The sequence below is a fragment of the Babylonia areolata genome, chromosome 12, assembly GCF_041734735.1.
Source record: "Babylonia areolata isolate BAREFJ2019XMU chromosome 12, ASM4173473v1, whole genome shotgun sequence".
NCBI lineage: Eukaryota > Metazoa > Mollusca > Gastropoda > Neogastropoda > Buccinidae > Babylonia > Babylonia areolata.
Window position 1 is genome coordinate 30,891,062 of NC_134887.1, and position 24,353 is coordinate 30,915,414.

General features: G+C 38.9%; 1 protein-coding gene across 4 annotated transcripts; it reads right to left on the bottom strand.

The window, feature by feature from the left end:
- Positions 1–1,123: 1,123 nt before the first annotated feature.
- Positions 1,124–23,349, bottom strand: LOC143288527 (E3 ubiquitin-protein ligase TRIM56-like). Of its 4 annotated transcripts, none has more exons than XM_076597111.1 (7): positions 23,324–23,349; positions 18,553–18,630; positions 16,430–17,085; positions 13,794–13,930; positions 9,665–9,883; positions 7,441–7,541; positions 1,124–6,051 (listed from the first exon to the last, which is right to left on the bottom strand). In XM_076597111.1, the coding sequence occupies exons 2-5, from the start codon at positions 18,620–18,622 to the stop codon at positions 9,721–9,723; spliced, it is 1,026 nt and encodes a 341-aa protein (XP_076453226.1). In that variant the 5' UTR covers positions 18,623–18,630; positions 23,324–23,349; the 3' UTR covers positions 1,124–6,051; positions 7,441–7,541; positions 9,665–9,720. The 4 variants fall into 4 exon arrangements, with proteins under 4 accessions (XP_076453226.1, XP_076453225.1, XP_076453227.1 ...); XM_076597110.1 differs by having other exon boundaries at positions 18,553–18,634; positions 23,324–23,348; XM_076597112.1 differs by lacking the exon at positions 23,324–23,349 and adding an exon at positions 20,909–20,925 and having other exon boundaries at positions 18,553–18,634.
- Between the last annotated feature and the right edge of the window lie 1,004 nt (positions 23,350–24,353).

The window sequence follows — 24,353 nt, forward strand, 5'->3', positions numbered from 1 at the left end:
ACTGGTTGGCAAAGAACTGCTGCCACTGACGCCACACAGCTTGGTATTGGTGCTGGGTACTCCTGTGCCAACTGCGTTTGTTTTAGTCACCCTTTCAAATTTATTTTGTGTTCTCTCTGGGTGGTTTTAAGAAGTGACAGGTGATCAGCCCTGAAATGGCCCTTTGCAGGGGGGGGGAGGGTAGGGTAAGCCCTTCCTGACCATCCGCAGATTGAAACTGGCTCTGAACTACTACCTCAAAATTACATTTCAAACCTAAGCAGCATGGTTTGATTTCATCACCATGTTCCCACAGGACATCCACCCTGCCTGTAGGGTGCAACATGACAGCTGTCTGACTGGAGCTGTTGTTGCTCTGCTTCTGTGTGTGTGTGTGTGTGTGTGAAAGGCTCTGTTCACATCTGGTGAGTTTGTAATCTTCGGCCTCCCGTCAGCTTGTGATGCTTTCACAGTCATAGCCTCAGCATCCGGTCTTCAGACCAGGTCCTCATCTAGTAGCCACCCTGCCCCATTCATTAACGTATTTCTCTCATGATGTCTGTATATCTATGTCAATCGTGCCAACATGATTAAAAAAAAATAAAAAAAAAAATTAGCCCTATCTTCTGTGGTTGTGTGTCTGAGTGCGCATGCGTGCTTGTTCATGTCGACACTGATGTTGCGCAATGGAATTGGTGGTGAGATGTTTCATATGTGTGTGTGTGTCACACACACACGTGTGTGTGTGTGTGTGTGTGTGTGTGTGTGTGTGTGTGTGTATTGCCTTGGTTGATATATTATTATCATACTGACATTTTTATCATCATTCATGTGCTGCGTCAATTCAAGTGAATGAAATGAACCAAACTTGCAGCCGAGTATCACTGTGTTTGTACTTCATGTGTTTGAGTGTTTGTTCTTCCCTTTGACCTTTTCACTTGCAGGGATATCAGAATCAGTGACCTTGGAAAGGGCTCTGTGTGTGTGGGGGGGTGGGTGGGGGGGGGGGGGGTGCATTCTGTGTGTGGACAGGAATGTAATGGTATGTTACATCTCCAGAGGAATTGAGCAAAACAACACATGCACATTCACACACACACACACTCAGACACACACACACACACACACACAATCAAGCTCCAAACAGCATTTCCAATCTAGTTTATTGCCCATGATGCAAATCATGTCAGAAATACTTGCCTACACACATGGTTAGATGGTGAAATTCTCTGTGAAAATCATTTAATATTACTCTAGAAGCTTCAAGCAATTAAGGCTGAAAATAATATTCAGACATACATAGGTTCACAGGTCTCATTTGACTCTCTTAAGAGAGAGAGGACCTCGTCTTAAATCAAGAATATGCATTCTAACATGGTGAATTTGTATATACACTCCACGAAGAGGAGCAAACGGTACAGTACATGACACCAACCGTCAGAACATCATATCAAGAACAAAAAAAACAACAACAAAAAACTGGGAGGAGTTCACTGAGTGAGGTGACTGTGATTTCTTCGTGTGTCAACTTTAAAGAAAATTGGTGCTGCGCCTGTTTGTGTTTCTCTTCTATTCTGGAATGAAGTGAGTACATTGTTTGCAAAAACTTGACTGACTAAAATCAGAAGACTGACATGTGTGTTGCAATTTACATGGTGGGTCGTTTTGAAGTTTCAAAGAAAGGAAAGGGAAGAAAACAAAAGAAAAATGGAGGAGGGAGAAGAGGGAAAGAAGGGAGGAAGAAGAAACAAACGAAAACACGAGTGCGATGTCTACAGGTTACAAAAACATGCTTGCTCAGTTTAAACGTAAGCAGCCAGGATCCACTTCTAGCATTGAGGGCGACAGTCCAGACATGCCTAAACACATCATCAAAAACCTTAGTCTGAAAGAAGAGCATCAGGAGGAGAGAGACATGGAGTCGAGATTCATGGTGTTCATGAGAGAGATCAGTGAGCGGTTTGACAGTCTGCAGGACAGTCTGGCGTCTAAAGGTGATATTTCCAAAATGAAAACAGACATTCAAACAAAAATTGATGATGTCACTTATAAATTCACGAACAAAATAGAAGCGTTGGAAGAACGATTCAACGTCGTTGAGAAAGAAAGAAAGACAAACTGTAGGAAGAAGTAGATGTGGTAAAAAAACACAAAAAAAACAACGGCGATCTTTTTGATATGCTTAATAAACAAAGCATGCATACTGCAGCTCTTTGAAAGGGAAACAATGACTCAGAGCAGTATGGTTGTGGATGGAACCTGCTAGTGGACAACATACCAGAATCCAAAGCTGGGGAACCCGAAACAACAAATGCCTTTGTTTTCATTGTTTTTATTTGAACTTGTCTTATCGTGGATGATATAAATGATTGTCACTCAGTGATGGGTCCTCATAAGCAGTGTATTTTGCTTTATATGAAAGCCTTTGCACAGTTGTACTATGTAACCATGCAAACAATAGAATGAGTGGATGCCCTCTAGACTCCATTAGAAAATATAGTTAAGCCATTAATTACTTGATATATTTGCCACAATAATAATATGATAAAATGGAAGATATTAGCATTGTTTCCACGAACTGTCATGGACTGGGTAACGTTAAAAAGAGAAGAGATGTTTTTCACTTTCTTAGACAAAAGAAACACTCCATTTATCTCCTTCAAGATACACATATTGACCCAAACATTGAATCTTATGTTAGATCTGAATGGGGTTACACCTGTCACTTTGCATCTCATAATTCACAATCCAGAGGTGTTGCTGTTATGTTCAATAACAACTTTGAATTTAAAATCAAGAAGGTGTACAAGGATCCTAATGGAAACTACATACTTATTTCCTTCACAGCAATAGAAAAGGATTTCTTGATTTAAACATTTATGGCCCAAACAAAGATTCCCCAGAATTTTACGATGAACTGGAAAAAAAATATCACAGAGATTGGATACTCAAATTTGATTATTGGAGGCAACTGGAATCTAGTTCTTGACCCACATAAAGATTATTTTAATTATAAACACATAAATAACCCCAAAGCTAGAGACAATGTAGAAGATATTCTGATAAACTTAGATATGTATGATGCTTGGCGAGACTTAAACCCTGACAGTACACGTTTTACATGGCGTAGACAATCCCCTTTTCAACAGAGCCGTTTGGACTTCTTCCTTATGTCTAAATGTTTGATACAGTATGTACATGGAGCAGACATCCAATATGGCTATAGGACAGACCATTCAATGATAGTTCTTAAAGTTTCATTTGGTGAAAAAATTAAACGAAGGTCTTTTTGGAAATTCAACAATTCTTTATTGAAAGATATAGATTATGTAAATGAAATCAAAGAAGAAATCAATCATGTTATTAGAGAATATGCAGTTCCAGTATACAATTATGAAGAATTAAGAAACATTCCAATGTCAGAAATACAGTTTGTAACATCACACCAATTATTGTTAGATGTTATGTTAATGAAGATTAGATCAAAAACAATCTCATACTCCAAAATGCAAAAAAAATGTAAAACAGAGGGGGAAGAACAACAGTTAGAAACAGAAATACAGAACTTAGAAAGCTGGAATGTTAGAACATGTCAAGAAAATGATAGATTAGAAGGGAAGAAGTCAGAGCTTGTAGATATTAGAAAAAAGAAGATGGAAGGAGTACTCCTGCGCTCAAGGGCTAGATGGATAGCCATTACTGTAACAGTTGATGTAATTAATGATATTGCTGTGTTACAACTGGTCTCTTTATTATTCATATCATCTTAAATCATCATCACCACTGCAGTCAATAATGTGTAAACACTGACTGATTGAATAACTGGACAAGTTTTTTTTTCTTTTGTTTTGTTTTCTTTTGTTGTTGTTGGATGTTTGTTGTTGCTGCTTTTTATACTTTACTTTTGATTATGTCTTTTTTTTTTTTTTTTTGCTATAGTGAATGCTATTGTTCGTTTTATACTGTTTGTTCATACTGTCCTCTGTATTGTATTCATGTTTTTGCAAAATTAAAAAAAAAAGTATACATATAAAAAAAGGGAACACTTAACCCTTTCACCGCCAGTCAATCTGGAGTACTAAATTCCCTTGTGGTGTAAACACAGAAAAGACAGTGGCTAAGAATAGCTGGGGATTCCCCCATGCGATGTATAGAAAATATGGCCTATCCTACCACCGAACATCAAGAACAGTAGGTTCATGGGTAACAGACCAATGAATGGTCACCTTTCAATGACATGGGTCCTCTACCACGCCTGTGCATAAATGCGAGCTTGGTGGTGAAAGGGTTAATAAACATGATTCAGTCACAGAAAATCAATGTACCAAAATCCGGGCATCCATAAGAAAATACTACTGAAAATGTACGACACAAGATTCAGTCAAAGAAAATGCTATAAAAGATGTAATCAGTTTCACACTATTGGCAAATTCTCTGTATTGTATACATGTTTTTGCAAAATTAAAAAAAAAGTATACATATAAAAAAAGGGAACACTTAACCCTTTCACCGCCAGTCAATCTGGAGTACTAAATTCCCTTGTGGTGTAAACACAGAAAAGACAGTGGCTAAGAATAGCTGGGGATTCCCCCATGCGATGTATAGAAAATATGGCCTATCCTACCACCGAACATCAAGAGCAGTAGGTTCATGGATAACAGACCAATGAATGGCCACCTTTCAATGACATGGGTCCTCTTACCACGCCTGTGCATAAATGCGAGCTTGGTGGTGAAAGGGTTAATAAACATGATTCAGTCACAGAAAATCAATGTACCAAAATCCGGGCATCCATAAGAAAATACTACTGAAAATGTACGACACAAGATTCAGTCAAAGAAAATGCTATAAAAGATGTAATCAGTTTCACACTATTGGCAAATTCTCTGTATTGTATACATGTTTTTGCAAAATTAAAAAAAAAAGTATACATATAAAAAAAGGGAACACTTAACCCTTTCACCGCCAGTCAATCTGGAGTACTAAATTCCCTTGTGGTGTAAACACAGAAAAGACAGTGGCTAAGAATAGCTGGGGATTCCCCCCGTGATGTATAGAAAATATGGCCTGTCCTACCACCAAACATTAAGAGCAGTAGGTTCATGGATAACAGACCAATGAATGGCCACCTTTCAATGACATGGGTCCTCTACCACGCCTGTGCATAAATGCGAGCTTGGTGGTGAAAGGATTAATAAACATATTCAGTCACAGAAAATCAATGTACCAAAATCCGGGCATCCATAAGAAAATACTACTGAAAATGTATGACACAAGATTAAGTCAAAGAAAATGCTATAAAAGATGTAATCAGTTTCACACTGTTGGCAAATTCTATATGAATTATGCGTGATGTTCAACAAAAACTAAAATAATTACTTTGGAATGTTGTCAGACCACAGAAACCCAACACCCACCTCACCATCTGTGTGAACATGATCATCAGATCACCTTTCTAAACAAAACAATAAGGCTATTTATGCTCTCAAAAGAGTGACGCAAGGAAAGTAAAAAACCCCCAAAAAAACAAAAACAAAACAAAAAAAACAACCCCCCAAAACAAAAAAACAACAACAAGATAAATCAAATGGAACCATTTATCTGACACAATAACAACACTAATCATAACTGGAATATGGATCAGAAATGTCGCCCCACTTGGTTTGAATAGAAATGACACAATGATTACATCAGTCATAACTTGAACATTGGTCAGAAATGCAACTCCACTTTGAATTATAATGATGAATTTGATCCATGAGTTTTATTTGAAATAATCATGTCTATCAAATCAGTTTTCTCACAAAAAGCTCTGTACTGTACAGAATAAAATAAACTATTGAAAAAACAACAACCCCAAACCCCAACAACACCAAAAAAAACCCAAAAAAAAAAAACCCGACCAGTCAATGCGTGTGTGTCAAGTCACAACGTGCGCATTGCACAGAGCTTTACCTCATACCGACCATAAAAGCCCATCGCGTACAAGTCCTGATGCCCGCTGTCCCAATGAACGCGCACTCTTCTCCCTTCAATCCCTGTGACCGTCCCCGCGTGTGAGGGGCAGCTACCCTGCACAGGACCAACAGCAAGAACTGACCTTACTGTGTTCATATTATAAACTGCACATGTCCTACCCAGTAATATCGTATTCATTTTTTTTTTCATGCTCTTTTCATTCTTCATTTACCGGTTCTAAATTATACACACACCTGTTTATAGGGGTGAAACTCTTCATCCGCGGTCATAACTGAACTGAATTTTTGCTGAATTATATCAGTCTTAGTTGTTACAATGGAAACAACACTGTGACTTCAGTTTACAATATCATATGTATTAATTACAAAATTATGATCAATAAAAACTTTTTTTCTTATAAAAAGAAAATTAATAAATAAAAGCAAGAACTGACCTCCCAGTGGTCACAGAACTACTCTTTCCTTCTCCATCCACACACACACACACACAACCTACATACATACACTGATCTGATACAGCACTAGCAGTTGGGGTTATCTGTAAAAGTGTTTCTGAGGTGCTGGTGTGTTTGCACTCTGTTTTAAATTTTTTTTTTTATATTATATATAATAATTTATGTTCTCTCTGTGTGTGTATGTGTGTGTGTGTGTGTGTATGTGTGTGTCTGTGTATGTGTGTGTGTAGTAATAATAATAATGCTAGTACTAATAATGATAATAATGTACATTTGGAAAGCACCCTTTCTCTCAAAGTCCAAGGAGATGTTGTCATCGCCTCAGGCACGCCACAACATGTAGCCCGTTTTCTCTAGATGTGCGTGTTTGACAGGGTGACAGAAACTACAAGGCAGTCCATTCAATTTCTCTTTCATGTTCATTTTACTTAATTCAGTATCCACTTTGAAATATTCATATGCAGTTAACACATCGATGGTGTTGTTAATGTTTGTGTTCTGTCTACAATTTGTATTTTTCTTTTCTTTGAATTGCGAATAAAAAAAAACAAGTTCAGGCCACCTTCAAACCAAACCATAAATTGTGATTGTTTTTGGATTCGGATCCTCAATGAAATAAAGCATTGATGATCTGGAAATACAGCTTGATCCAGAAGACTTACAACCTGTTACTGGTATGACTGTGAATTTTTTTTTCCCCACGATGTTTTATCAAAATTTGGTACTGGCAAAGTATTTCCAGAGAAAATGACAATGTTAAAGTTTACCATGCACACAGATATACATACAGACACACACACACACACACAACCAAACATGGGGTTATTACATAGACTCACATTGTTTACATAAACCAGTCAAAAAATCAATGAAATTGGTTTGTCTCTCCCTCCCTCTACAATCCCTCCCAATCAGAAGGTGAATTCTCCCAGTCTCACAACTACTCTCTTTTTTTTGTTTTTGGTTTTGTTTCTTCTTTTCTTTGGGTTATTGTTTGTTTTTGTTTTTTTTTTGTTTTTTGCACAAACCATCTTTCTATGGTTCCAGTCCTTCCCACGCTCTACCCTGTCTCCCACTTTGACAATGCTCTCCTGTTCACGTCCAGACAGATTGCTGACAGCGACCAATCCTGACCACAGATGCAGAGAAAAGCGTCAGCAATGCGGCTGCAGGCACTAAAGACAGAAATTATCAGTTTGCAACATTTTTTTTTTCTTTGCAGACAATCAAGTGAAAACGGAAAGAGGGGAAGGGAGGAGGTGGGGGGGGGGTATGAACCATGGTGTGTGAAATCAGTGTGGTGTAAGTTTAAAGTGCAGTTGTTGCTTTCTGTGCACTTTTCAACAGCGTCATTCATTTTTCTGAACACTGAAGCAAAGCAGTCCCATGAGGAAGAAGTCCAGGTAAAGAACAGTGACTGACATCCTGACCTGTAAGCTGTGTCTGATCTCTGTGAGGTGACAGCCCTTCACTGACATCCTGACCTGTAAGCTGTGTCTGATCTCTGTGAGGTGACAGCCCTTCACTGACATCCTGACCTATAAGCTGTGTCTGATCTCTGTGAGGTGACAGCCCTTCACTGACATCCTGACCTGTAAGCTGTGTCTGATCTCAGTGAGGTGACAGCCCTTCACTGACATCCAGACGTGTAAGATCTGTCTTATCACAGTGAGGTGACAAGCCTTCACTGACATCCTGTCCTGTAAGCTCTGTCTTATCACAGTGAGGTGACAGCCCTTCACTGACATCTTAACCTGTAAGCTGTGTCTGATTTCAGTAAGGTGACAACCTTTCACTGACATCCTGACCTGTAAGCTGTATCTGATCTCTATGAGGTGACAGCCCTTCACTGACATCCTGACCTGTAAGCTGTATCTGATCTCTGTGAGGTGACAGCCCTTCACTGACATCCTGACCTGTAAGCTGTATCTGATCTCTATGAGGTGACAGCCCTTCAATGACATCCTGACCTGTAAGCTGTATCTGATCTCTGTGAGGTGACAGCTCTTCACTGACATCCTGACCTGTAAGCTGTGTCTGATCTCAGCGAGGTGACAGCCCTTCACTGACATCCTGACCTGTAAGCTGTATCTGATCTCTATGAGGTGACAGCCCTTCACCGACATCCTGACCTGTCAGCTCTGATCTCAGTGAGGTGACAGCTCTTCACTGACATCCTGACCTGTAATCTGTACCTGATCTCTGTGAGGTGACAGCCCTTCACTGACATCCTGACCTGTAAGCTGTGTCTGATCTCAGTGAGGTGACAGCTCTTCACTGACATCCTGACCTGTAAGCTGTGTCTGATCTCAGTGAGGTGACAGCCCTTCACTGACATCCTGACCTGTAAGCTGTGTCTGATCTCAGTGAGGTGACAGCCCTTCACTGACATCCTGACCTGTAAGCTGTGTCTGATCTCAGTGAGGTGACAGCCCTTCACTGACATCCTGACCTGTAAGCTGTGTCTGATTTCAGTGAGGTGACAACCCTTCACTGACATCCTGACCTGTAAGCTCTGATTTCAGTGAGGTGACAGCCCTTCACTGACATCCTGACCTGTAAGCTCTGAAGGTGACAGCCCTTCACTGACATCCTGACCTGTAAGCTCTGAAGGTGACAGCCCTTCACTAACATCCTGACCTGTAAGCTCTGTTGGATTTCAGTGAGGTGACAACCCTTCACTGACATCCTGACCTGTAAGCTCTGATCTCAGTGAGGTGACAACCCTTCACTGACATCCTGACCTGTAAGCTCTGTCTGATCTCAGTGAGGTGACAACCCTTCACTGACATCCTGACCTGTAAGCTCTGTCTGATCTCAGTGAGGTGACAACCCTTCACTGACATCCTGACCTGTAAGCATGCAGCCTTGCTGATTTCTGTCTTTCACTGATAAAAGCAAAAAACAAACATGGTGTTGATCAATTCATATAGATATAAAAACAACAACAAAAATCCCATAACAGTTGTGGTATCATAAAACTATAAGAAAACACTGCTCTATCATGAGAGAAACCAAAAAAAAATGAGGAAGTCATACAGACACAGATACAGACACATACACATACACACACAGAGAGGAAGACACACAAAGCTAAAATATTTGTTTGAACAAACTTAACGAGTGTCAAAAACACCCACAATACAGACGGAATAACTCACTGCTCCATTACCCAGAAAGGATTCACTTGGAGTCGGACCAACTTATAGAGCATTCAAAATACCCACAAGAAATAAATCAACGCTCCGTTACCCAGATTTGCGATCTCTCCCTTCACTTTCTCCCAGTCCGGGCTGAAAACCTCAGTTTTATTTCACGGGTCTGTCGCTCTGTTTCTCAAGGTCGTCCAAACGGGCCCTCAGGGACTGACGCATCTGCAGCAAGGATCCTTCTGACGCAGACTGGGCCACACGTTCCACAGCTGTGGCGTTCTGTGTCAGGGCGGCCCCGGTCTTTGTCACTCCCAGTGACCTGTCCACAGATGCAACAGCTAAAATCATCGTGTCCCTCCTCTCTCTCTCACCTCCACTACTGTCGCTCTCTCGTCTGGTTTGCCTGCTTCATCCAAATTCACTCCCTTCAGCTCGTAACATAACTCTGCCACCAGACTTGTCCTCAGAAAGAAAATATCTGAGCACACCACTCCTCTCTTGCTATCTCTCCATTGGCTCTCTGTCTCACACAGAATAAAGTACAAGTTCATCATGCTATGTAAAAAATGTATGAACAAACCTGACCCTTCCGGTCTCTGTGACCGCCTTCACCTCCACACCCCAGCTTCAGATCCACTCTGTTTCTGTGTTCCCAGATTCAGACACTCAACAGTCAACTGCCGCTCTTTTTTCAGTCTTAGACCCTTACGCTTCTGAACCACCTCCCTCTTTCGCTTTGTCAAATCTCTGCATTCTTTCAAGTCTGGCATTAAAACCCACCTCTTTTCAATCAATCAATCCCTCATGTGTCTGAAACACACAGGGTACAGACATTTGCCTTCAGGCTCACCATAAGAGAGGGACAGAAAGTTAAAAGCTCTTTTTAGAAAAATTCAAATAAAGCTAACAATAATTTCATCATACGAATCAAACGCATTCGAGCCCAAAATAAAAGAATCACTCACTCACAAGTCATATGATCCGTGAGGGGGGAGGGAATGGGGCAAAAGGTGGAAGAGAGAGGGAAGCAATAACACTGCACAATCACCATCAAAGTAACTTATCACACTGTAATCCAAACTGTAAAATATGAAAATTTGAAATACAAATATGATATAAATTAAAAAAAAAAAAATCTACCTTTATAACTTAACTTGATTTCAGATTATCCAAATGGGGGACAGGCCGCATGTGTACAAAAAGAAAACATTCACATACACAGACAAACACACATCCCCCCCAACACTCACACACAAAGACACCCCCCATACACACACACCCCACCCACCAACCCCCACACACATGCACACACAAATGTACTCAGGGCATCAATGTGAGTATATGAAAACAGGAGAGCAAAACAACCAAATATTTCATACAAAAGGAAAAAACTCTGTGAATAAATCAATTCAACTATGCAATTAAGCCACATAAAAGCTAAACGTAAATCACAGACAGAGCAATAAAAGTTGAATGTATATCACTGAATGCGCAAATCACAGGTATAGTACACAAGTGGAGTGTTGGCATAGAGGTAATGAGCCCGCCTAGGAAGCAAGAGAATCTGAGTGCACTGGTTCGAATCCCACCGGCAGTCACCAGTATTTTCTCCCCCTCCACTAGACCTTGAGCGGTGGTCTGGACGTTAGTCATTCGGATGAGACGATTAACTGGAGTCCCGTGTGCAGCATGCATTTAGCACACGAAAAAGAACCCATGGCAACAAAAGGGTTGTCCCTGGCAAAATTATGTAGAAAAATCCACTTTGATAGGAAAACACATAAAATTGCAGGCAGAAAAATATTTTTAAAAATAGAAAAAAAATGGGTAGTGCTCTCAGTGTAGCAATGCGCTCTCCCTGGGGAGAGCAGCCTGAATTCACACAGAGAAATCTGTTGTGACAAAATGAGTAATACAAATACAAACAGCCATACACAAACAGCCGCCCCCTACTTCTTCCCAGTCTACAGTTTATCTTTCTATATACAGGTTTCAGGGTTCGAATTTAACTTTTTTTTTTTTTTTTTTGAGTGCCAGTCGGGCACTCTGGACAAAACATTTGAGTGCCCAATTGTGGTTTTGAGTGCCAGCATAATAAAAATGAAATAAAATGTGCCAAGGAAAGTCTTTCTTCGGGAGCCTTTCTTTCAACACTGAAGATGGGAAACATCGTTTGTCGCTAATGCCCCATGAACATCAACATCCAATCACGCACAAACAAAGATGCTGCTCCGCGAAGCGAGCTGCAGCAGCTGACACTGCATTTTGATCAACCACGTTCAAGCTTGCTTTCTTGGTGAGTCTTTTAATTAATTTTCTTTCTATCAATTTTTGAGTGTCAACTGGGCACTCTCGACAGAAAATTTGCGTGCCCGAGCATTTGCACCCTGGCACCCGCTAAATTCGAACCTCAGGTTTCATAAGTGTCACCTTCTTTCATTCTTCTGAATCTGAGCTATGCACGCACGTGAATCAATGTGTGTAAGCACTTTGGCCATGCACAAGATTTTGTGCTGTATGATACCCAACCTTGATGCAAATATTTTGAAAAATTATCGACCAGTTTCTAACCTTCCTTTCCAGTCCAAACTCCTTGAAAAATCTGTCCTGAAGCAACTCAACAACCATCTTTGTTTCAACAATCTCCTTCACCCTTTTCAGTCTGCATATCGTGCCGCCCACAGCACCGAAACCACTCTCTTTCACATCCTGAACAATCCACTGCTGGTGTCTGACTCAGGAAAAATTTCCCTTCTCAATCTTCTTGACTTGTCAGCCGCCTTTGACACAATAGACCATTCAATCCTTTTTCCCCGTCTTCATTTTACATTTTGCATCAACAGCACTGTTCTCAACTGATTCAAATCTTATCTCACTGATCGATTCCAGTCTGTCATTGTCGATAATTTCCAGTCTGAACCTGTTAAAATCAAACACGGAGTCCCACCGGGATCTGTTTTAGGCCCAGTTCTCTTCACACTGTACAATGCTCCTCTTGCTGAGATTATCAACCACCACAATGTTAGTCATCATTCCTGTGCTGTTGACGCTCAACTTCAGAAGAGTGATACCCCTGAAAAATTGTCCTCGCTCTTACAAGAAACATCTGAATGGTTCATGGACATTAAAAACTGGATGACTCTAAATAAGTTACAATTGAATGCAGACAAAACCGAAGTAATGATCACAGGAACTAAACAAAAACTCTCTTCCATCACAGCTGACAAAATCAAACTTGGCAGTACATCCATCCCTCTTTCCAGCTCAGTCAGGAACCTCGGCGTTGTCCTTGACAACACACTGTCCATGCAAAAATTTATCAGTCAGAGATGTCAATCCTGCTACTGTCACCTGCTACTGTCAACTGCGACGCATCAGTTCCATTCGGAAATATCTGTCCACCGCCACATCTAGACTTGTCGTTTCTCTCATTCTCTCTCATCTTGACTACTGTAACTCCCTATTGTCTGGTTTGCCTGCTTCATTCATTCAGTCCCTTCAGCGCATACAAAACTGCTGCGTGACTCGTCCTCACAAAGAAAAGATCTGACCACATCACTCCTATTTTGCAACATCTCCATTGGCTCCCTGTCTCACAAAGAATAAAGTATAAGATCAGCACGCTATGTTATAAATGTATTCACAAATCTGCCCATTCCTGTCTTTGTGGGTGCCTTCACCTGTACACACCATCTTGCTCACTACGATCGGCTTCGGATCCACTCTGTTTATGCATACCCAGATTCAAACACTCCACTGTTAGACGCTGTTCTTTCTCTGTCTCTGGACCTTGTATTTGGAATGAACTTCCTCTTTTGCTTCGTCAGGTCTCCGCACTCAGCTCTTTCAAGTCTGGCCTTAAAACCCACCTCTTTTCAAGATAGCTTCCCTCCCCTACCTCTTCCTTGTCTTCAGTTTCTTCAGTTTTAGAGTTATGCATGCATGTGAATGACTGGTGTGAAAACACTTAGATTTGTCTCTGCACAAGATTCAGCGCTATATGAATACCATTATTATTATTATTATTATTATCATTGTCATGATTATTATTATTATCATGATTATTATCATCATTATTATTCTCATAATCATCACCATTATTATTATTATCATTATCATATCATTATTATTATAATCATTAGCGTTATCATTATTATCATTTTTATCATTATTATCATTTTTATCATCATTATAATCATTAACGTTATCATTATCATTATTATCATTACTTCATGCAGTCGTCCTCCTGTGCTTGTATTATGCTGGTCAGCTTCTGATGATGTGCATCCAAAGCCTTGTGCAGGTCGTCAAATATGTCCCGGCCTTTCTTGTGCATGCTCTGGAAGTGGTCTTTTGCAGATTTTAACTGGAAAAAAAGAAGAAGAAGAAAATAAAGGAGAAAATGCAGTAAGCAGCTACTGAAACTGTGAGCAAGATTTTTTGTTGATTGGCCAAGTGTCCTGTTCACCAGAGTAGAGAGGCAGGGGTGGGAGTGCTGTCGCTTAAGGAAATGATTGTGCACAGTACTTACGGCTTAAAGAAAGAGAAATCAGTCAGCAAATTAATTTACATCAGCACACAACAACGTCTCTCTTCACACACACCCTCTCTGTTCTCTGCAACATATCTATTTGTAAATACAGACATGCCACTCTCCAAATCAAAAGAGTTCAGCATCTGTAGGATAAACCCCTCTTGGCTGACAAAAGAAATTCAAAATGTCATCAGTTACAGAGATTATATGATTCAAAATGGTCCATGTGAGCACAAAGAAAAAACAACAACTACTAAACAAATAAAGTGACTTCCCTGCTGTCAGCAGAAAACAAAGAAATATTTTCGAATTTTTGACTCACTTGTGTAAACAAAGTGAGTCTATGTTTTAACCCGGTGTTCAGTTGTGTGTGTGTGTGTGTGTGTGTGTGTGTGTGTGTGTGTGTGTGTCTGTGTGTGTCCGTGGTAAACTTTAACATTGACATTTTCTCTGCAAATACTTTGTCAGTTGACACCAAATTAGGCATAAAAATAGGAAAAATTAAGTTCTTTCCAGTCAGCTTGTTTATAATTAAAACAATATTGTACCTCTGGGATGGGCACAAAAAAATAAAAAATGAAGCCTAATTATATGCAAACTGCATTTACTGTTATATTTATATTTTTTGTATTCTCTAAACTTGGCACTTTGATCTGATATTCTGACCCAACAACAAGAGCAGTCATTATTATCATTTTTTTGTTCAAACAGGAACTTCTTTTGCTGAGCATGGAAGTTTTATTTATTTTGCAAACGTTTTGGTGCAGTTGGTAAAAAAAGGAAATTACTCCGTAATTAATGCTAGGGGACTTAATTTGCTTTAAACTGATCTTTCTCATCTTAAACATTACATTGTGAAATTATACTCAATACATAAAAAGCTTGGATTTAAAAAAAAAAGTGTATCACAAGTGAGTCTTGAAGGCCTTGCCTCTCTTGTTACTGATGAAAAGAACAGACACATATGAACCATAGGAATCTTCACCCCCTTTAAACTGAATCTATGAAGAATACAACAGGATAAAAGTGCCAAAGCATTTCCCACAATTTACCAGTCCTCCACAATGCTTCAGAAAAATAGTTTGAAGATGATGCTATTACAGAGTCTCAGTAATAATGAACTATGATTGATAGGAACGTAACAATTTATCCTGGTCTAAACATGTGGTTTGCCAAAAGATCTCATGTCAAAATTAAGCCACTTTTTTTTTTTTTTTTTTTTTTTTTTTTTTAACCAATTGAGAAACAAACAAACGAAACAAAAACCCTAACAAAACTTAGCCCTTATGAAAGCTCAAAAGACAATTTCTTTTCTTTAGGAAAAATCAGTTTTTCCTTTCGTGCGTTACTCTTTGCTATGATCTATGATTGATTTTAAATTCACACCTTTTTGGTAAAAGAATACAATTTTTCACATCAGATGTTTTGTTTGCAGTTCAAACATTTTAGGATACAGCTTTCTTTTTTTTTCTTTTTCTTTTTTTTTTTTTTTTTTTACTTACTGCTGGAAATGTTGAAATCATATTTTCAAAAGGACCAATTTTGTAAAAGTATCCATCGGTCACCACAGATAATTTGATGGCATAACCCTCCACTGCCTATGCAGAATCCCAAACATACAGTCATACCCAGGCTCAATGACTTGGTGCAAGTGATCACCAGGGAACCATCAACTTCTTCTTCAGCATTCCCAGGCCATAAACAAACCATTAACAATTCATTAAGAACAGATAAATCACCCCGCATAACACTGCATGACCAGTTTCTCATTTCCATAACCAATGTCCGAGTCTGAAGAAAAGGAAATTTAGAATGTAAAGTTCCTATATATTATATGTGTACTGAACTTCTCCTTTTAATGCTTTGTTATTTTTCATTTTTGGTGTTATGTATTATTGCGTTTATGTTTGGCTTAATTTCTTAGGTTCTCTTGCCAGGGTTTAGTTGATGTTTGGAGCTTGTCCTGAGTTTGTGTTCATGGGTGTGGCTCTGCTTGTACTCAATCTTCTTTTCCAGGCGTGTGTGTGTGTGTGTGTGTGTGTGTGTGTGTGTGTGTGTGTGTGTTTCAGGTTCTGTGGGATCAGTGTTTAGTTTTTCAGTCTGCCTGCATAGACTATATGCAACAAAAGATAAACATTCTTACGCTAACCCCCTTCACCATGTGTGTAACTTTGCTTGTGCTTAAATTTCTATTCCTTTTTTATCATCATTTTTCTTTCTTTTTTATTTGGGGTCTAGATGATCAATGGTTGGTTTTAAGTGCTGATATGTCCCAGTGTGGTTGACTGCATGGACTATACTATGCAACAAAAGACAGAGTCTGATGCTTACGCGTTTCACCATCTTTGATTCTTTCGTCCTCAGTTTCTGCGCTCGTTGGTTGAGTTCCGCCCTGGTGTCTGTTGCCATGTCTGCCAGTATCTTCATGGCGGCACAAGCTCCATGACTGGTGGTGCTGCACACACTGCACATGACCTCTTCGTGGACGGGGCAGTACAGCTCAGCCAGCCTGTCAGGGTGAGCCTTGCACATCACCTGACCACTCCTCGCCAGGCTCTCAACATTCAGGTTGTTGACGTCTTCCAGGATGTGGCGCTTGAGGGCGGGGATCTTCCTGTGGCCCTTCTCGCAGTTTGTGCAAAGTTTGACCATGCACTGGATGCAGAAAAAGACGGCGGCAAAATTATTCTCACACAGGCCGCAGACATGAGGCCCTCGCAGGATTTTGTGGCTCTCCACCAATGCGGTGGTGTGCAAATCGGTCGGCAGGGCGTTCACTTCAGCGGCAAAGTCTGCAGGACCGGCAGCATTGGGGGAGATAATGGACGCTCTGCACAGTGGACAGCAGGCTTGTCTCCCTTCCTTATCAAGCCAGGACAGCACACAACTCTGGCACACCAGGTGTCCACATGGTAAAATCTTTGGGTCAATGTAGTCGTCATGACACACGGGACACTCGTAATCTGATGACGCACTTGCCATCGTATCTGAAAAACAAACCCCACCCCTTCCAAAATAAAATATGGAGCTGAATTAAGTGATGTCTAATGAATGTGACAAAAGTACACTTGCGGTTGTGCTTATATGTGCTCATTGTGACTCACTCACACACAAACACACACAAAGACGCTCTAAACTTAAGGTCTACCTGGCCTAAGTACTCAGCATCTTCTTGTAGACTGAAAAGTCCACACATGATTGCATACTGGCTTAGAGGTACATTGAACATGCGCTGGAAGAATCAGCCTCATGTGGCCTTTAATTGTGGCTGCCTGTGAGAAAGCCAGAAAGATTCAGAGTCAATCTGCTTCATACTTCATGTGTTTATTATACTTAATTCTTTCATTCCTTTTTCCTATGCCTTGGATATAGACCTTGTTCGTTAGGAAACCAGAAGTCAGTGAAAAGTTCAATCCCTTCACCTTGGGACGTCGGGATAAGGCAACATGGTGACTCTGTCCGCTGAAACTGAAAGTGCGTTTGACTCCATGAAAGTTAAAGAACCGAAAGAGTATTTCAAAAAGAACGGACAACTGATAAGTGGCACGAAAGTTGAACTTGTTCGTCGTGCAAAACATTTTCAATTGTCGCGGAACCAGAAACAAGAAGGCGAAGTCAAGTCAGTTTCTGCTGTCACAGAGACATTTCTGCTGTCACAGCGACATCAACCTCACGCACATTTTTAACAACTGAAGAAAAAAGTATCGCTCCTGTTTGTGACCCATTCATTCAGAATCTACATACATTCCAGCATTTCATATTGTTGCTACATAGTATTAGTGTGTGTGTGTGTGTGTGTGTGTGTGTGCGCCTCAGTCTCAAGGCCTCACTATCATGACCAGTTCATGCATAGGTCAGGCTTTTTTTGTTGGCTTTTTATTTTTTCGGTGGATACAGTCTGACTCCTCCTTGAAACTGAAACTGAAACTGAAACCTCATGTTGACTGTAACTTACAGTACTTGCATGCCAAACTTCACTTTCTTATGTGCGTGCATGTGTGTGTGTGTGTGTGTGTGTGTGTGTTCGTTCTTTTGCTTAACATCTACCCACATTTGTGATTTTAGATGAAAATCCATCATCTCCCCCACCCCACCCATGCCTTAAATCATCACTAGTTAGAACCTCACGTTGTGTGTGTGTGTGTGTGTGGTCGTTGTTGTTTGGTAGCATAGTGAGCGAGGAATATTTGTTACACAATTTGTTTCATGGTGTGTATGTTGTGTTATGGTGTGCGCGTGTGCATGATTGCGTGGTGGTGGTGTTGTTTGGTAGTATAGTGAGCGAGGAATATATGTTACACAATATGTTTCATGAGGTGTGTGTGTGTGTGTGTGTGTGTGTGTGTGTGTGTGTGGTGTTGTTGTTTGGTAGTTTAGTGAGCGAGGAATATAATTATATTATACAATATGTTTCATGGTGGAGACAAAAATTAATGAAAAAAATTTTTTTTTACTGTCATGGGTACCATCCTCAGTGGGATCCTGGGTATCCGGGGCACGTTGATCAGAAGGCATCTGGTTCATTTGTCTCACTATCTGCATATGACAACAAATTTTGTTCTGTTTATTTATATAGAACAAGATGCATATAATCTCATGTTCATAGATAATAAACATTTTGAAATGCAACTGTTGGTGGGAAACAATGATTAAGAAAATAAAGAAATACGAGAGAGAGAGAGAGAGAGAGAGAGAGAGAGAGAAAGTGACAGACAGACAGACAGACAGAGATGGTATGTCTATGTAATCTTTAATGACTGCACTGCATGATCATTTAGTGATTCAATATAATACCATTTGTTTTGAAATAGTTTCTCTACACATGCCTGCTCTCTGTCTCTCTCTCTGTCTCTCTCTCTGTCTCTTTCTCCACACTTTGTTTTAAAATGGTTTCTCTATACATTCTTGCTCTCTCTCTCTTTCTCTCTTAAAAACAACAACAACAACAAAAAAAAACAAAAACAAAAAAACACAGAATAAAAAGGTTTACTACTATCACTGTGTTGAGCTCCCATTAAATTTGGAGGTATGTACGATATACATATATTTTTCTGTTATCATTATCACAGTTAGAATTAACACCATCAGCATTATTTCATTATCCATCTTTCTAATAAAACAACAACTTGCTTTTCAGAGATGGATGCTATTCAGTTTTTGTTTGTTTGTTCGTTTTTCATTATGAATTTAGAACTGGACCTTCTTAGTTTTCTTTTATTGTTCAAGAAAAATTTCAAAGTGGCTCAACACAAAGTGAGAACTAGATTACAACCTGATGAAAAACAACTGCGTGAATCACAAGCTGAAAAGTAAACACCCACAAAATAGTGGTTATCATGAAATAATGATGACATGTGTGATTTGTTTTGTTAGGTTTTTGGGGGGCTAATAATAATAATAATAATAATAATGGTATTTATATAGCGCTGAATCTTGTGCAGAGACAAATCAAAGCACTTTCACACCAGTCATTCACACGCATGCATAACTCTAAAACTGTAGAAACTAAAGACAAGGAAGGGCAGGCAAGGGAGGCTATTTTGGGAAGAGGTGGGTTTTAAGGCCAGACTTGAAAGAGCTGAGTGTGGAGACTTGACGAAGCGAAAGAGGAAGTTCATTCCAATCGCAAGGTCCAGAGACAGAGAAAGAATGGCGGCCAACAGTCGAGTGTTTGAATCTGGGTATGCGTAAACAGAGTGGATCCGAAGCCGATCGTAGTGAGCGAGATGGAGTGTAGAGGTGAAGGCAGCCACAGAGATAGCAAGGGGCAGTTTTGTGAATACATCTATAACATAGAGTGCTGATCTTGTACTTTATTTGGTGTGAGACAGGGAGCCAGTGGAGATGTTGCAAAAGAAGAATTGAGCATACCAAACACAGTCATACCCTGCTTCTACTAAAATTTGTCTGATACAACTCATCCATTTTGAAGTATAAAAACCATTTCGATATAAGTCAAGTAATATCAAATATATTTTCCCAGGATATTTTTCTGCGCTTGATATCACTAAGCTGGTCCAAAATCGAACTAATCTCATTTTCACTAACACACTAATTGGATAAATAGGAGATAAACAATTTGGGTCATAGTATTTCTGTTCAGTTTGAACAAGCGTTTCAAAAATTTCAATTCTAATTTTTCAAGTATATCTACATTTTCATAACCCCATATTTCTGCACCATAAAACAAAATAGGAACAATCATAGACTGGTACATGTCCAGAATGATATGTAAAGGTAAATCTTGATTTCTGGCTGACTGAAGTAACGAAAACATAGCTTTTTGTCCCTGTTCATAAATAATTTTTTTAGCTTTGTAAAAAGTTCCGTTTCTACTAAATTCGATGCCAAGATATTTAAAAGAATTGACAACATCCAAACATGCATCACCAAACTTAAAAACAGGCTTTAGCTTGTTTGTAGAATTAAATATCATCACTTTAGTTTTCTTTACATTGACCACTAGTTTCCATTTTAAACAATATTTGTGAAAAACATTGAGAGACTGTTGTAATCCTTCTTTCGTCTCTGAACGTAAAATTGTGTCATCTGCATACAACAGTACAAATAATTGCAAGTAATTATCTAACTCTGAAATGTTAACATTCAATAAAAGATCAACAGACGGACTCTTATGCTCAGTCAAATACAACTCTAAATCATTGAGATACAGAGAAAAAAGCAAAGGCGAGAGATTTTCTCCTTGTCGTACACCCTTAGAAATGCTAAAGAAATCAGATTTTTCACCATTGAAAAACACACATCACTTAATTCTATCATACATGTTCATTATGACCTGCAAAATTTTACCTTCACGCCTTCATGAACAAGTTTTTGCCATAACCCACTTCTCCAAACTGAATCAAAGGCTTTTTTTAAAATCAACAAAAGCACAGTAAAGTTTCTTCTTTTTCATACAGAAAATATCAATTAGTGATTTCAAAACAAACATTTGATCAAATGTAGAATGGGACTGATTTAGTGCTTGGGACCCTGAAAGTATATTGTTTACATTGATATAATCAGTCAGTCTAGCATTTAACACTGAAGTGAATAGTTTTCCAACACAGCCAAGCAAAGTTATTCAGTCCCCTATAATTATCACAGTCAAGTGTATCACCTTTGCCTTTATACAATGGCAATATCAAGCCGGATACCCATTTTTCTGGTAAAACACCTTCGTCCAGTATCTTGTTAAATAATTTACAGTATGTTTCTGTCAGCAAAGGAACGCTGTTGATGATATATTCATTACGAATCATGTCTTCACTGGCACTTTTGCCTTTCTTCAGTCTTTTGATGGCTGAAGTAATTTCATCGTCAGTAATACATGCATTTAGAATATCATCATTATCCTCTAAACTGACAATGTGCATTGTCGTTGTACTGTCAATATGTTCATTATCATTAACGCTAAGGTTGCTGAAATGGTGAAACATGTCTTCTAAATTTATGGGACATGATGTTTTCATTTAAAAAAAAATTCTATTCCATAGTTCTCTTGAACTGCTTTTGTGTAAGCTTCGTAGTTCTCTGTGCTATTTTTTTCTCCACGTCTTTTCTGCTTTCTTTAAAACGGACTTGTAACTTTTGCTGACTCTTTCCAGCGTGTCTCTATTTTTACTAGAATTTCTTTTTGTTTACTCTGTGTTTAGCTTTGAAATATTCTGATCTGCTTCATTTGCATGTGGAATCAAACCAACTGTGACTATCTCTGTGTTTTGTCTTAGAAGTACGAATTTGATATGTCCCGAGCGTATCTTTTGCCGTCTGAATCAGAATGCTTGCGAGCTTATCATTTATGACGTCAATATCATCAGCATCGATTGCGTCATTTAAGTGTGTAAGCTCAGCGTTAGACAATTTTTCTTGAAAAGAAGCAGCCTTTTCATGTTCCCATTTTCGTATTATTTCATTCTGACCTGTTAAATTTGATGTGGCACATTTTTTATGACACGGTATGACAGCCGTATCAGTATGATTTTTATGGTTCAATATGTGACACTCAGTAGCCAGAGACAAGATCAACGGGCTATGTACATCAGATAATAATAATCAAATGGGGAAATAGTAAAATCTGTTATTTTTGTGAACAAAAAGGGGGATCCAATCATGTAGTCAACCACATTACAGCCATTACTAGTGAACATTCCGATTCCGTCATCTCTCCCTGCTCTTCCATTAAGAATATACAATGAAGACGATTTACACAAGTCAATCAATCTATACCCATAGTTGTTTGGTCGACGATTATCTTGATTATGTCTACACTTAACTGGATATAACTGCTCATCTAAAACATTGATCAAATCACGGAATGGACCTTTACTGTCACTCTGATGTTGATCAATAAAATCTTTCAAATTTTTAGTATAAGCATTAAAGTCACCTGCTAACAGAATATAACAATCATATTCACTTTGTATATCAAAGAGCATGTTTTCAACATCATCAAACATATCAACACTACTATACACTGATCCTTCAGGAGGGATGTAAACCACTCCAACACACACATCTTTATCATATCCTGTTAAAGATGATTTTATCATGAACCATGCTGAGTTGCTGTCTTTGTTTGGTAGAGTGGTTATATAATTACAATATTTCTTTTTGTATGCAAAAGCAACACCACCTGAACGTTGGTACGATGAACATTTTCGACTGAATACATGTATTGTATACCCAGGTTCATCGAAAACATTTTCTAGAATAAGTGATCTTGCTTGTCTGTTTTTGTTTCTGTTAATAAAATAACATCATGCTGACTAATGTGCGTAACAAATAATTATTCAGTATGTTTTAACCTACTTCGCAACCCACTAACATTGAGTGATACAAAGCTTATGTTATGTCTTTCACCAGCTGAGCTTTTTGAATAGTTCACAGAAGAATCATGTAAAGCAGAACAGCAAACAAAACTGTCAGGTAACAAATTTTGACCACTACACACACACAAACAATCATATATATATATATATATATATATATATATATACTCTTCATAGTTGATGACGAAAGTAAAACACTGACAATGCGAAAAAGGAAGTAAGATTTTTCCCAAGTAAATGCGAATCGTTAACGTTTAGTAGTATATACACTGTTTGATACCTTCACAATGAAAGCAAAATAATGAAAATGCGCATCAGTGAGTTAGTTTGTTAAAATATAAAACAACAAATATCAAGATCAAGATCAAGAAAAGAAAACTCGACAAACACTGACAGCAGGTTTCGGTTTCGGTGTGGGTATCTATGGTCTTTTTGCCGGAAAAATTCAAACTTGAACTTGAACTTGAACTGTACGATGTTTTAGGTCTTGAAGACCTGTTCATGGAAAAATTCAAAACCCCTCTCTCTCTCTTTCTCATACGGATACAGTTTACATCATTGACATACATTTTACAGACATACATGTCACAGTGTCAACCCGGCATCTAATACACTGACATACATGGAATCCCCATATATGTAGGTACAATTATGTCCAAAACAAATCATGCTTATATACACACCAGTGAAAAAAGAAAAGAAAAGAAACTTAAGAAAAAAAAAGAGATGGATTGAATGACTGAACAAATCAACAGCGAATGTTGCAGACCCTATCGATTGAATGAGGACACTGCTACAAGAGGCCATTCCTACAAACTGTTAAAAGTTTCAGTTGAAACTTCCAGATTTGCACTTTAAAAAAAAAATATTATTCATTTATGTATTTATTTCATTTATTTTTTGACTAACAAAGTAACACTTGTTCAGTGGAATAATTTGTCACAAGATGTTGTTTCCGCAGGAACAGTGAATACGTTTGACAATTATCTTGACTTTCATTTACATAATTTCAAATACAAAACTCATCTAGATATTTCTTTATTTATGAACTGATAAGCATTGCGCACTCAATGTTGGAATATACTCTTTTCTTCCCCACCTCAAGGGAGGCTGTTTTGGGAAGAGGTGGGTTTTGCTTGAAAGAGCTGAGTGTGGAGACTTGACGAAGTGAAAGAGGAAGTTCATTCCAGTTGCAAGATCCAGAGACAGAGAAAGAACAGTCGAGAGCTTGAATCTGGGTATGCATAAACAGAGTGGATCCGAAGCTGATCGTAGTGAGCGAGATGGAGTGTAGAGGTGAAGACAGCCACAGAGATAGGAAGGGGCCGATTTGTGAATACATTTATAACATAGAGTGCTGATCTTGTACTTTATTCTGTGTGAGACAGGGAGCCAGTGGAGATGTTGCAAAAGAGGAGTGATGT

Excerpts from the sequence above, each read along its gene's own strand:
- LOC143288527 (XM_076597111.1), bottom strand. The coding sequence starts at position 18,622 with ATGAACCAGATGCCTTCTGATCAACGTGCCCCGGATACCCAGGATCCC. Across the intron at positions 13,931-16,429 it reads AATCAAAGATGGTGAAACGC|TTAAAATCTGCAAAAGACCA; the intron begins GTAAGCATCAGA and ends CTTTTTTTCCAG. Across the intron at positions 9,884-13,793 it reads CAGGAGGACGACTGCATGAA|GTCACTGGGAGTGACAAAGA; the intron begins GTAATGATAATA and ends ATCTGTGGACAG.